Source organism: Helianthus annuus, chromosome 12 (assembly GCF_002127325.2).
Source record: "Helianthus annuus cultivar XRQ/B chromosome 12, HanXRQr2.0-SUNRISE, whole genome shotgun sequence".
Classification (NCBI taxonomy): Eukaryota; Viridiplantae; Streptophyta; class Magnoliopsida; order Asterales; family Asteraceae; genus Helianthus; species Helianthus annuus.
This window is the reverse complement of record NC_035444.2, coordinates 69,023,400-69,037,902: the sequence shown is the minus strand read 5'-3', so window position 1 is coordinate 69,037,902 and position 14,503 is coordinate 69,023,400. Positions and strand designations below refer to the sequence as shown.

At 35.8% G+C, this 14,503-nt stretch overlaps 1 protein-coding gene across 1 annotated transcript; it reads right to left on the bottom strand.

Annotated features, from left to right (window-relative positions):
• Window positions 1-9,122: 9,122 nt before the first annotated feature.
• LOC110893055 (nuclear pore complex protein NUP205) lies at window positions 9,123-12,919 on the bottom strand. Its single transcript, XM_022140177.2, has 11 exons — window positions 12,875-12,919; window positions 12,376-12,471; window positions 11,988-12,043; window positions 11,810-11,861; window positions 11,558-11,717; window positions 11,326-11,411; window positions 11,126-11,248; window positions 10,819-11,031; window positions 10,209-10,263; window positions 9,725-9,807; window positions 9,123-9,574 (listed from the first exon to the last, which is right to left on the bottom strand). Exons 1-9 carry the CDS (start codon window positions 12,917-12,919, stop codon window positions 10,210-10,212), a joined length of 885 nt encoding a protein of 294 aa, XP_021995869.1. The 3' UTR covers window positions 9,123-9,574; window positions 9,725-9,807; window position 10,209.
• Between the last annotated feature and the right edge of the window lie 1,584 nt (window positions 12,920-14,503).

Genomic DNA, 14,503 nt, shown 5'->3' with positions numbered 1-14,503 from the left:
AACTTGTTAACGTAAACCGTAAACTTTTTATCGTAAAACGTAAAAACGTGAAGCGTAAAAAGTGTTACGTAAATTTTTTCGTAAGTTTTACGTAAAACGTAAAAAGTTTTTCGTAAGTTTTACGTAAACTTTTTCCTAAGTTTTTCGTAAATTTTTTTCGTAAGTTTTACGTAAACTTTTTCGTAAGTTTTTCGTAAAACGTAAAAAGTTTTACGTAAAACGCAAAAAGTTTTACGTAAAACGTAAAAAGTTTAACGTAAAACGTGAAAATTTTAACGTAAAACGTAAAAACTTTTACGTAAGACGTAAAAAGTTTAAATTTTTAACGTAAAACGTAAAAAGTTTTACGTAAAACGTAAAAAGTTTTACGTAAAACGTAAAAAGTTTTACGTAAAACGTAAAAAGTTTTACGTAAAACGTAAAAAGTTTTACGTAAAACGTAAAAAGTTTTACGTAAAACGTAAAAAGTTTTACGTAAAACATAAAAAGTTTAAATTTTTAACGCAAAACGTAAAAAGTGTACAAAAAGGGGCGCGTTAAAAAAAGTGAAAAAACGGCGCGTTTAAACTGCGTGTTAAAACGGCGTGTAAAAAGTTTGGCGCGTTAAAAAACTTCAAAAAAACGGCGCATTAAAAAACTTCGGAAAAATGGCGCGTTAAAACGGCGTGTAAAAAGTTTGGCGCGTTAAAAAACGTGGAAAAACGGCACGTAATAAACGTGTAAAACACCGCGCGTTAAAAAAATGCCGACCGAGAAAAACGACGACTTAAAAAACGGCGCGTTAAAACGGCGCGTAAAAAACGGCGCGTTAAAAAAACGGCGATTGAGAAAAACGGCGCCTTTAAAAAACGGCGCGTAAAACGGCGCATGAAAACGGCGCGTGAAAAACGGCGCGTAAAAAACGGCGTTAAAAAACGGCGCGTTAAAAAACGGCGTTAAAAAACGGCGCGTTAAAAACGGCGATTGAGAACGGCGCGTTAAAAAACGGCGCGTTAGAAACGGCATGTTAAAAAAACGCCGATTGAGAAAACGACGCCTTAAAAAAAACGGCGCGTAAAAAACGGCGTGTGAAAAACGGCGCGTTAAAAACGGCGTTAAAAAACAGCGCGTTACGCTTGAAAAACGGCGCGTCAAAAAAAACGTAAAAAGTTTAACGTAAAACTTAAATTGTATAAAGTATAAAAATCTTTTAAAAAAAATCTGAATTTAAAAATGTTTTTAATAAATAAATTATGTTTAAAAATAAAAGTAATAAAAAGTAATTAATGAATAGGACAAAAAGGGTAATTTAAAATTAATATATATAAAAAGACAAAATAGAGTTATTTTACTTAAATACCCTTTTGAATTATAATATTAAAGACATAATAAGACAAAAATCTTTTAATATTAATATTAACTACTTTTAATCACACCTATCCATCTAGTTGATCTAAGGGCCATAAAGTGGTTCTCATGGTTTTACAACTAGAGGTGGTTTTCATTTTAGCGATCCCCTATATATATATATATATATATATATATATATATATATATATATATATATATATATAGGGTGGGGATCTAGAGTGAACATTAGTGTATTTGCGAACTGAGTGAACAAATCCTGGCCATTGATCTACACATGTGTATGGCCATGATCTCATCATCAAATCGTAAAGTACACTAGGGTATTTCAACATCAAATCTTGGCCATTGATCTACACACGTGTATGGCCAGGATTTGTTCACTCAGTTCGCAAGCTACACTAGTGTTCACTCTTGAACCTAATCCTATATATATATATATATATATATATATATATATATATATATATATATATATATATATATATAGGGGGCTGCTAGAATGAAAACCACCCCGAGTTGTAAGAACCGTGAGAACTACACCCCACGGAGCGCTGTTCGCCGTGATTTTTTTTTTACAAGTAGATGTGTGTATTATAAACACAGCCGTAAAAAATCATGGCGAACGGCGCTCCGTGGGGTGTAGTTTTTTACACCACAAGTTTGGTGTTTTTAATTTTTTTTCTTTTTTCTTTTTTTTTCACCAAACTTGTGGTGTAAAAAACTACACCCCACGGAGCGCCGTTCGCCATGATTTTTTACGGCTGTGTTTATAATATACACATCTACTTGTAAAAAAAAATTCGTGGCGAACGGCGCTCCGTGGGGTGTAGTTCTCGCGGTTCTTACAACTCGAGGTGGTTTTCATTCTAGCGGCTCCCTATATATATATATATGGTACCATGTCCGATGTGTTGCTTTAAACCATACAATGACTTGCATAATCGCCAAACGTAACCAAGGTTTTGTGGATCTATAAAGTAAGGTGGTTGGTACATGTATACCATTTCATTAAGGTCGTCATGTAGAAAGACATTTTTCACATCCAGTTGATTAATTTGCTAACCCTGTGAAACCACTAGGCTAAGTATAGTGCATATTGTATTGGGTATTACCATGGGGTTAAATGTCTCATTACAATCAACGCACACATGTTGGGATTTTCTGTTTACAACCAACCCGCCATTGTAGCGCTGTAAAATACCATACGTGTGAACTTGTGGTGAAAAAACAACATAGATTGTATAATGTGAGCATCACGTGGACAAATAACTAAATCATATGGTTGATTATTGTCACACCCTGATTTTCACACGTTTCACCGGTGGGCCCGGTGGGGGATTATCGTGACGTAGTTGGTAACATTACAGTCAAACAACACAGTATTTAAATGCACAGCGGAAGCAAAAGATAGATATATTTCAACCGAATGTTATTGTAATATCATGTATCACAAACAGTCGAAAATAATCCACAGGGGGATCAAAAATAAATAGGAAATATTGTTCAACAGTTGACATCCAAGCTTGCGAGACTTATTGTGGACGCTTGGAGAAAGCCAGCCTAGTTCGCATAGTACCTGCACTTAACCTTTTTGGGAAAATACGTCAGTTTACACTGGTAAATACATTCAACCGACACTTTTGAAAAAGGTTTACAAAAATTGATTTGAATGCACGTGGCATAAACTTTTATAACTTGGGATAATTATTCTAATATAATACTTGTAAACGAATTACATGTTTCTTATGCGTTCAGTAGCCCGTACCGTAGTCCGGGTTAAAGATCAATAGACACACCACATTATTTATTCATTTATGCACCGACGGGTGTACGCCTACACCCCGCGCTCAGGTCGTGGCCATCTCGTAAGATGATGCCAAGGATATCCGGGACATGGTCATTAACCCCCCAAAGGCTTTAAGCAAACAAAACATTTTAAAACAAAGCATATCAATGATTTAACCTCTATTCGATTAAAGATTCAATGTTGGACCAAGCGGTATTTTATATACCGTACCCCAAGCCCGTATAGGGGAAATAAGTTAAAAGTATTTACCTTTGCAAAGTATAAATCACAATAAGCAAGTGCGTGTAGCTTTTACCGGGTCTCTTATTCTGGAACGAAGGTTCATAACAACCTATTAGAGTCCTAACGGGTCTTTTACTATGCCTAAACTTAGACCGGTTAGTTTTAACGAAAGATACGGTTCGAACGCGTGATTAAGCGAAGACCGGAATAGAAGGTGATTTAGACCCGACAAGTTCGAAGACTTGTATAATATGGTTAATCAAATCACATTCTGGATTTTGAGATAAAAACGACAAGGTTTGACCCGTTTCGGCTAATTTATGTAAACTAGTTACATAAACCGAACCGAACACGTAAAAGGCGTAACGGGTAACCGCAAGAGTCTTATACAGGTTTCCTAAGTCAATATGCTCTAAAGATGTTGTGATATCAGTAGGATATCTCCCATTATGCCCATAACGAGTTTAATCTCATATTACGCCCCGTAGGGGTATTTTGGTCATTTTAAAGATTATAAAAGAGATTATTTATAATTCTGATGTTCGGGTCTGAAGTAATCAGTAAAACCACTTACTTTAACAAATTACATCAGTAGGTAATAAGTCTTTATATGACAAAATGGTTTTAAAGCTATACTAGGCGTTTAATACGCGTAAAAAGCCATTTTAAGCGATTTCCGGGTTAAACAGGAAATCTGAGTTTTCCGATTAGGTTACATAGTTCAAAATACTTTATTTATTATATAAAATTAGTAGCAATTGGATTTATGTCAAAATACTATGTAGAACTCATTTTATGCCCGAAAAGGGTATAATCGGTATTTACCGAATCAAGGTCATAACCTTAGGTTATGAGCAGGTTAAAAATAATTAAAAATCTTTAAAAATCCCAAAATATTATATTACATCAGTGTGTAAAAGGTTTGGTGTCGAAATTGGGTTTTAGATAGGCTTTATGCTAAGTGCGCCGTTTAATTAACAAAAGCTTCTTAATTGCGCTATTTAGCATAACTCCTATTCTGGACCTCGGACTACTATGAAACTTTAGGGACATGTTTATAAATCAGTAACAAAGATTTTTGCTCTCTCACATTTCCAAAATTCTCGTTTTATGGTCAAAAGGGCATTATGGTCAACATTTAAGCATTTAACGGAAATGTGCAAATGACTTGGACAATCAATGAACCAGTCACAGAGGGTTATACTATCATATAACCTGGTCCTAAGGAAGTCCTAAGGCATTTCTAAACTCTACTAAAACGGGTCAGAACTGAAGTCAAAGCAAAAGTCAAAGTTTGTGACTTTCGGTTTTGAACCGGGTCTAAACAGAAAATTGTCGGATCAAACAAGCTTAGACCAGTTATTATACTTATTATCAAGTTATATGAGTGATAAAATAGGTTACAAGCCTACTACATTGTTAATTATGCGTTAATCCGAAAATTAAGGTTCTGTTGACTTTTTCTAATCAACTTTGACCCGACTTTTGAACTAGTTAGAGTGGGAATCAGAGGGTGCCCTTTTAAGGGTTTAATGCCCACATAATTACCAACATATACCTTTGATTCGACTAATCACTGGACCATTAGTGATTAATTGTTAAGTCAACCGTTAATTACGACGGTTTGACTTTTAAGCTAAAACTAAGCAAAAACTTAACTAAGAAAGGTTAAGCATACTTACTGAAGTCTAATGCACGACCAGAGAGGCTTAGAGAAGGCTCTTGAGCTCCAGGAAGCTCCAGAAATGCAGAAGTGAGGTGTGAACTAAAAGTTGCAACTCATTGGCCTTATATAGTGATCTTTGATGCATAAGATCATGACAACTAAGTCTACTAGTGTTCCCAGATCATTTACAAGTGCCCCTAGGGCCTAGGAACAATTTAGGGGTCGCCCATGCTGTGAAATTATTGTTCTAAGTCGGTTACAAGGCTGAACAGTGCTGCTGTCAGTGTTTTCTGTATCTGGGCATCTCACGCGGCCCGCGTAAAGGTCCTTCTAACCTTTACGCGGCCCGTCTGAATCTTTCTGACAGAATCATATCTTTCTACTGCCTATGCAGCCCGCATAAGCTCTTGATAACTCTTACGCGGCCCGCCTGAGACCTGCTGTAAGATTTTCAAATCTTTTCAATTATTACTGCTTGGCTCTTGGCTTTTCGAAGGGGTAACTTTGCATTATGAGCCCTTCTTATTTGTGTATAAGGGCCTTGTGACTTTTACCCATCTTGTAAGTCCTCGGTTAGTTTGTTACTACCCGAAAAGTCTTAACTTTTAACGTTGACGCTTTTAACCCCTCATGTACGAATTCGATCATAACTTTCTCATTTGATAACGAAACTTTATGAAATTTATATCGTGCATTCTAGTGAGCATGATTTATCGTTACAAAGCCTCGGGTTTGCTAAAGGTCATTCAGAGGTATGACTTAAACATGTTGACACATTTAGCCCCTGTAGTTTGTAACTTCTCACTTTCTTTCATATTTAGCTCCGTATGATCCATGATTTATTCGTTTGAAGGTATGAGCATCATGTAGGGTTACTGTAAAGTATATTTATCCCTTGTTGACATTTTGAACCCTTATATTCACATACTATTCATGTTTGTCAACTTTAGTCCCTCTATAGCATTCATTAACACGTTCAAGCTTATGACACGTGTCAATACATTATAGGATGTAAATTTTCGAGGTGTTACAATTACCCATTAATGTGGTGTATTCATCATTCATGTTCGCGAGCATATTTTGATCCAATAGGGTGGCTAAATGATATATAGGTAATGGTGATATGGGTGTAGTGGTGGATGTGTGTGGCTTAAATGGCACGACATGTTTGATTGTGTCAGCTCGTGTGCGCCATTGGGTAAATAGGTCGAGTTTGCAACAAGGGAGGTGGCAGTAGGGGAGGTGCAGTGGAAGTAGGGTTGATCTGTGTTGGTGAAGTAGCTTAGGCTGGGGTGGTGTGGACAAGCTAGTTGGGGATGCAGAGATGATTTGGGGTGGGGGAGTTGGAACAGTCGAATTTATAGGTTGTGTACGGTTCCTACGGTGGTAAGTATGGGTGTAGGTGGAAGGTAGGGTGGGGTGGTGGTCGAGGTGGGATAGGTGTGTGAGGGGTGGGGGATGGGGTGCAAGATGGTGATGTGGCTATCGTATGTGGGTTGGGTGGTGATTGATGGTTGATGTTTGGGTAGATTTCTAGTCTTTAAAGTGTGTAAATTGATAGTTTAATGTGAACTGTGATTTGGAACAAACTACTTTGAGATGGTTTATGTTTGCAGTGAATAAAGGTAAAAGCAACGCTCAGGAACCATATTAGGAATATTGGAAGAGGATATCGAGAACGGAGAAGCAACACTAAGCAAAATGGAGCAAAAGTGAAGAAGCTAGGTGTAGGCATTCAGGATGCTAACTAGTTCCCGAGTTGGCAGAGAGTTCTAGGTGTCCTGGTGGGCATTTGGGCATTTGGGACGCTCATGATTGGTGTCTACGACGCCGACGATGATGGAAAACTCTAAATTTTGTGATTTTAACCTTATTTAAAGGATTTTGAGCTAGGGTTTCGTATTTAATATTCCTTAGTAAAGAAACAAATAACACAAGATACCAATTTTAATCATTATCAAAACAAGGAATCATTAAGTCCATAGTTAACATTAAACCATTGTTCTCCCAGCAACTTCCTCCCCGAGTTTGTCTGTAGTACGAGTGTTACATGACTTACCTATTGCATAATGTCGTTATACAACATTCTTGATTTATAATGTGAGGATAACACGATGGCATCATAGAAGTCCACCATACCTCATAAAACCATTTTTGTGCCTTAATGTTACCATGTTTCATAACACCTAGTATCGTATTGTAGTCTCACTTGTATCACTTAACCCCACGTCCCTTTTTGTTACCATGTAACTTAGTCAACACATTCATGCGTATATTTCAACCAACATACATTTCAAACTTGTGTACCTTGTAAATGTCATATTCACATATTGTTGGTGTTTCCACATTATTCTCTTATGGTAAGCTGAGAATGTGCATGTTGTGAATCTTAATAAATTAGTGTCTGTTAATAATATTACAAAATCATATCACAACATGACTTAATTGTATTGCATGTTTTTCCTATTGAGGAAAATCTTAGTGGAGAAGACCAAAAATAAAGAATTTAGACAGGGTCGGTTCAAGCCTAAGTATTTTGAGGCTTGGGCTTTAGGTCTCGAAATCTTTAGGGCTTCCAAATTTAAAAAAAAAAAATATATATATATATATATATATAGCATGTATATATATATAGCAATATATATATATATATATATAGCATGTATAGGTTGGGCTGCAAACTAGCGATATATAAAGAATTAATGACATTTGCATGCTGCATATGGAGTAAATGAGTAGGCCTTAGGTTTTTTTTTTTTTCATTACAGCTGCAGTTTGCGAACTACAAGACTTCAGGGAAAGGAAATGTCACCTGTAATGACGCTAACAGATTAAGAGAGGGAGAACGGAAAGTCGCTAATCATTCAATATCATAACGGTCATCTGAATCATCGACCTTTAAATAATATGGAGTCTTTTATTGTTCTGCCACAAAGCAAAATCATTCATCTATACATTCATATGATTGATTCTCTATTCGAAATTCTAAGGCTTTGGTGACAATATTGAAGGCCTTTGAGACAAAATTCTAAGGTTGTTGTTGAGTGGTGAACAAGTGACGAAATTGAAGATTTCGATTCAATATTAAGGTACATTATATACTAATTCTCTAATTGTCCAATTAGATTCTGTGATATTAGGCTCTAATTGAAGTTTGTGATATATTTTGCCCCTTACCAATTAGCCCTAATTGAAATTTTTGTTAGTTTTTGTTTTTGTTTTTGTTTTTTTTTTTTTGTTTTTTTTTGTGAATATGTGATATTACTATTTGTGATAGATTTATAAATTATAATGTCAAATAGATATCATAAATTTGAAGAGTTTATGTTTGGAAAAGGGTCTCAAACTTTTAGTTCGCCTTAGACCATCAAAATGGTTAAGCCTTGTACTAAGGGTATGCGGGGCACAATTCGGTGACCCCATGCGGGGACCGATTATGCCGATAGGGGAGGTGGCGCCATTCACTCGGGGACCAAAATCGGGGACCAAATTCGGGGGATAGGCACCGATGAGACACTACAAGAAATTTGGTTCTTTACCAACACAAAGTATATGTGGGAAAAAGCATATAATGTGTTGATCGTTGTCTTTACCTACACATAAAATAAGTGTAATGATGTGTAGGCTCATGACTGTGGATATAGGTCATTACCCACACATAAATTATATGTAGGCATATAGCAAGCTATACCTACACATATATGTGTGACTAAAAGCCATTTATATGTGTGGTTAAAAGTACAACAATTTGTTTAGAAGACATCTGACGTGGCAGATGACGTGTCATCCAACATAGCAGTTGATGTGGCATCCAACATGGCAGTTGACGTGGCATGAATATATGTGTAGGTAAAAGTAATCCTATGTGTAGGTAAAAGTAATATTATGTGTAGGTAAATGTTGAAGATGTGTAGGTATTGATCTTAATTTGTGTTGAAAAAAAAAACATTGATGTGTTGCTAAATATATTTTAAAGTGTAGACATTAACCACACTATATGTAGATAAATATATTCAATATGTACAAACAAATACCAAAGCAATATGGAAACATATGTGAACAAATTAAGATTCTTAATTAAACTAATAAACATCAATCTTACAAACAACCAAATAAAAGTACTAGTTATAGAAATTTAAATACTAAAACAAACACAACTAAAAGTGTTTATATGTTACTAACGAGTTATAGAATCTACTAAATCGCCTTCACTCATCAATGTTTTCAACACCCTCTAATGTATCACATTGAGATTGTTCTAGTATGCTTGATGGACGAGGCATGATATTATTCTCAATCAATGCTTGTTCCATAATTGCGCATTTACCTTTCATGGTTCCAAGTTCTTCCACCAGCTCATCGTAAGCATCCACCAAATCTTCGTAAGCAAGACACTTTGATTTTTTAGTAGCACCCATTGTGCTACTAGAACTAACCGGATCACGCCCCCACCCATGCAAACGAACAGAGCTTATTCCAAGTACAGTCTCAATATTTGACTTATCGCTCATTTGCAGCCCATTTTCATTCTGTACAATCAAAATCAGCAAAAAGAAAAAAAAAATAAAGAGATCATTTGAAGCCACTAAGATATATAAACAAGAAAAAATGAAAAACAAAGCAGGATATCATAACAATTTAGGAAGTAAATGGATCTAAGTCAAAGATTATTCTCTAACCTTAGGTAGACTGTCGTGTTGACAATCAATTCCACTGTCGCATAATCTGCAGCTGTAGTATCTGTCATGTGCATATGTTGCACCTGGAATATATATATATATATATATATATATATATATATATATATATATATATATATATATACCAAATAAGAAAATCACTCTTCCAAATTTCCACCTAAATAACACAATGTAAGTATTCTATAAAGAAACAAACTAAGATGGAATGATAGAAACAATTTGAAACCTTCACAGCAACTTTTTGACCCTGATGAGTTCGAGCAACATGAACCTAAGCAAGGGAAGCCCTTGCAATAGGTACAGGATCAAACTCCTCAAATATTTGTATAAGGAAATACTTGACTCAATTTTATGAAGTGAAATAAGCACAAATGAATATAATAGAATAAGGACACTATAAACACAATTCTCATTTTAAAGGAAGAAAATAAATAATAAGATGAAAAGTGTAGTTAGCGCATACTTCAGCTTGAGGAGCGTAATATGGAGCAAAGGTAGATCATATCTTCATCATCATTCTGTGAAGTATACCCACATGAAGTTACACTGATAAATAAAGAGTAAAATGCCATTTTTGTCCTTGAGGCTTGGCCAGTTTTGCAACTTTCATCCAAAGGTTTGTTTTTCCACATCTAGGTCCAAAAGGTTTAAAATCTTGCCTTTTATCCGGCTCGTTAACTTCTTCCATTTTTCTCCGTTAAGTCAGGAGCATTTTCGTCTTTTTTGTTTACTTAAAAGGGCAATTCAGTATTTTTCACTTTATGTACAAGTATTTACCATAGTGTACAAAAGAGTCCTTAAGTGAAAAAGACCGAATTGGCCTTTAAGTTAACAAAAAAAAGCCGAAAATACCCCTGACTAAATAGAGAAAAATATATGGAGTTAACAAGATGGATGAAATGGCAAGATTTCAAATCTTTTGGATCCAAATGCGGAAAAACAAGCATTTGGACAGAAATCGCAAAACTGGTCAAACCTCTAATATGAAAATGGCATCTTATGGCTTATTTCAATATTTAACTTCTCTTCTTAAAGTTCCAGAAAAAAAAAACAACATTTAACAAAAAATGAACCTGGTAGGCTGGCGTTCGAAGAGCTTTATCAATCAGAAACTGGAAAACGTTATTTGAGAAAACAACTTCGAGGCATGAATTTATATTTCTCACATCGTTATTTATCTCACTTGCATCAGTTACATCTTGTAAAATCATCAAATGCACGGCCCATGCAAGTCTAACACAATGCATACACCCCTCAATTATCTGATCGTTTCCAATAGCCATCACCTGTTAAAAAATAGTTGAAAAAAATAGTGCTAACAGTTCCGAATTAAGGCTTTAAAAATATTAATAACAGATTACAAAAAGGTTTTGCACTTACAGTTTCATGGAAATCACGCCTGAATGAAGCATCACGTGACAAGATAGACATTTCGTCTGGTGATGCACTAAGAGCATCTGATATCAAAGATATTATAAGAGAGATAAGAAGGCTAAATGTGATCTGCTATACATAAAAGTTTAATCAGTTACTATGAAAGAAAAAAAGGAAAAAGATATAAAGAAAAGTTAAAAATATACCTGGTTCTTTACAATGTTGGCACTGCCACTGATGTCCTCTACACTATCTTTCAAAGTTGTTAAAATATCTTTTACATCTTTTGGGCCTGGAAGCAAAATAAAAAATATTTTTTGGTTAAAATACAACATAATAATACCAAGGGCACTGTCATCACTATGACACTATATAATCTCATGTGTTTACTTAACAATTCAAACAAAAAGAAAAAGAAACTATTATTAAATAGCTTACTTGCACGTACAACCAGTAGTGATAGAACAAGACAGTGACTAAGAATGAGTCTTTCCCTACAAACAACAGCCCGTCTTTCCACAAGAGCGCCTCTTGAGTCAAGAATATAGCGCTCGGAGTTGGGCCCACCCAAACCAGCTGGTTCTTCTCGATTGAGTTCCTAAAAGTAATAACCGACATTTTGACTCACAGATAACCTAGAGGCAAGATTCACGGAAATATAAAAGCAACAAAAGATGACAAAAACAATACCTTTATAAGAGATATTAGCCTTTGGCGAAGCCCGGAGATCAAGCACAATTGCCTACAATATGCAAACGATAACATGTCAAAGAAAAGATAAAGAAATAAACTGGTGGATGATGAAAGATGGAAAGATACCCGTAACAGTGTATAAAGTGCTGTTATTAAGTCTCGTCTCTCTGTATACCAAAGCCCTGATGTAAAGCGTAAAATATCCAATGGACCCAGTCCTTGTAATCCCCACTAAATAGATTTGATGCAGTTGTACCAATCAGATATGAGAATATAATTCAAACAACACTGAATGAATAGATTGTAAGTGAAAGTCTACCTCTTGATTAGTAGAAACAAGCAGTCTCACACAGTCTATTTCATTGAGATGAAGATCATCATCAGCTTGAGAGCCTATATTACAAGTGGTGAAACTTGTATGGTTAAAATGATCATTTGCTGGCAAAATAACTGACTTCTCAAAACTATTCAGACCATCCTAACTTTGTCAATTTGACCAGATGTTGTCTTTCTTCTTTACACGTAAACTAAAAGAGAGCAACAGTTGAAGCGTGTGAACTTACAATTTGAACATCCTGACCATCAAGTGGGATTAGCCCTGAATAAGGAAGCCTAACTTCTTTAGACTCAACTTGTGCTCTGTCAGAGGCCTTCGGAGGCTACATGCAAAATTTTATAACAAATACACATAACTGTTAAGAAACAGCAAACTTACAGTTTACAAGTCTTAACATAGTACGAATCAATCGGAATACTTAAGCAGCCGTAAGCCCATAACTAAATCAGTCCATGTAATAATCACAACGAATGCATGTCACATAAATGTACATTACAAGCACTCAAAGCAAAACAGACTGATAACTTCAACTCCTCTCTTTCTATTTCTATCCTAAATTTTAAACAAATATGCATAACTGCGAAGAAACAACAAACTTACAAACTATACACTCTAGCATAATATAAATCAATCTGAATACTTAAGCGGCAATAACTAAATCAGTCTATGTAATAATCACAACAAATATGTGTCACAGAATCCGTTAGAGATAAGATAACTATTACAGGGTAGAATTCGGGCCAACATTGTGACGTTTTCCACGATTTCATTCTGGGCCCTCAAACGCCTTGTGAATCATACCACCACAGTTAACTTTAAGGCTGAAGTCTTTGGTCGCAACTTGTTTTTTTATAGCTCTTAAACCATTCTATTGTGACTAGGGGTGCAAACGAGCCGAGCTACTCGCGAGCTACTCGAGGTCGGCTCGAAAGAAAAGCTCGAACGAGCCGAGCTTAAACGAGCTCAAGCTCGAGCCCGAGCCTAAAAAACAAGCTCATTTAGTAAACGAGCCCGAGCCCGAGCTTCGCTTATCGAGCTCGCGCCGGCTCGCGAGCCTAAACGAGTTTTCTGTTTATATATTTTTATTAATATATTAGACATATATTTATATAATAATAATTACCATTTATATAAATATAAAAAATAACTTAATTATATGTATAATAATAATTTTAATTAATATAAATTAATTAATAAATACTAAACAAGTCGAGCCTGAGCCGAGCTCGAGCTTGAAAAATTACCTTCGAGCCGAGCTCGAGCTTTCATATGTTAAACGAGCTCGACCACGAGCCTGGTCGAGCTCGGGCTCGACTCGGCTCGTTTGCACCCCTAATTGTGACCTACAAGTTAAGAAAGAATACACAAGTTAGAACCATAACCGAGACCAATAGGCTGCATAGGGTCAGTCTTCTGTTTTCATATGTTTGCTCACTCCAACAAATTGATTGGTTTCATGACAAATTAACAAACAGAAGCAATAAAAAAACTATACATGACTACATGGAATCTCAGTTAGACATTTTATCAAACATGTGATGTGCATGATTGAACAAAGCAATTTTAATAAACAAATTCATGTCAACAAAGCCCCGAAATCACAATTCATAAACAAGATTAATGTTGTTACTTAATCGCAGTATAAAAACACCAACCCTGTGTTGCATCCATCTTTGGGGCTCAATTTGGAGCTGTTCATTGACAATACAATTTAAATACACATAAAATGTACAATTTACATACAAATAAAACCAAACACACATAAACATAAACCCTAGAAGTTAACATAATAAAAACCACTTACCAGAACCATAAATCCAATGCCTTGTGTTCGCTAAACCAAAGGTCGATGTCGTCTTAGTTTCTTGTGAAGGGAGATTTTGGCTTTAGGTTCATGGATCTGTAACAATAGCGAACGAAGAGTCGATTTAGGGTTCAACAATTTCAGGAAAAGGTTTACCTGTGGTGGTTTTCCACTGCTATAGCCGTCGTTTGCTTGTGGCGATTTCGCCATCGTCACCATCAGAGCTGGTATTAGGGTTTGAGAGGAGATGAGAAGGCTCAATTGTAGCCGCCGCTTAGGTGAGAAGAGGGTTGCCGCCGGTTAGGTGAGAAGTAGGGGTTGCCGCCGTGAGGTTTGCCGTCATGAGTTTTGCCGCGTGCGTTAGGGTTCAAGGGGAGAGGAAGAGTCTTGGGGAAGTTTTGGAATGAGATATGTGAATCTACCGTTTCTAATGAGGAGTTCAACTAGTTGGAGGGAACAATATTAAAAGCGGGAATAGCCAAAAATTTGAAAAAAAAAATTATTATTTATCATACTAAAGAAATATATTTATCAAACTAAAGTAGATTAG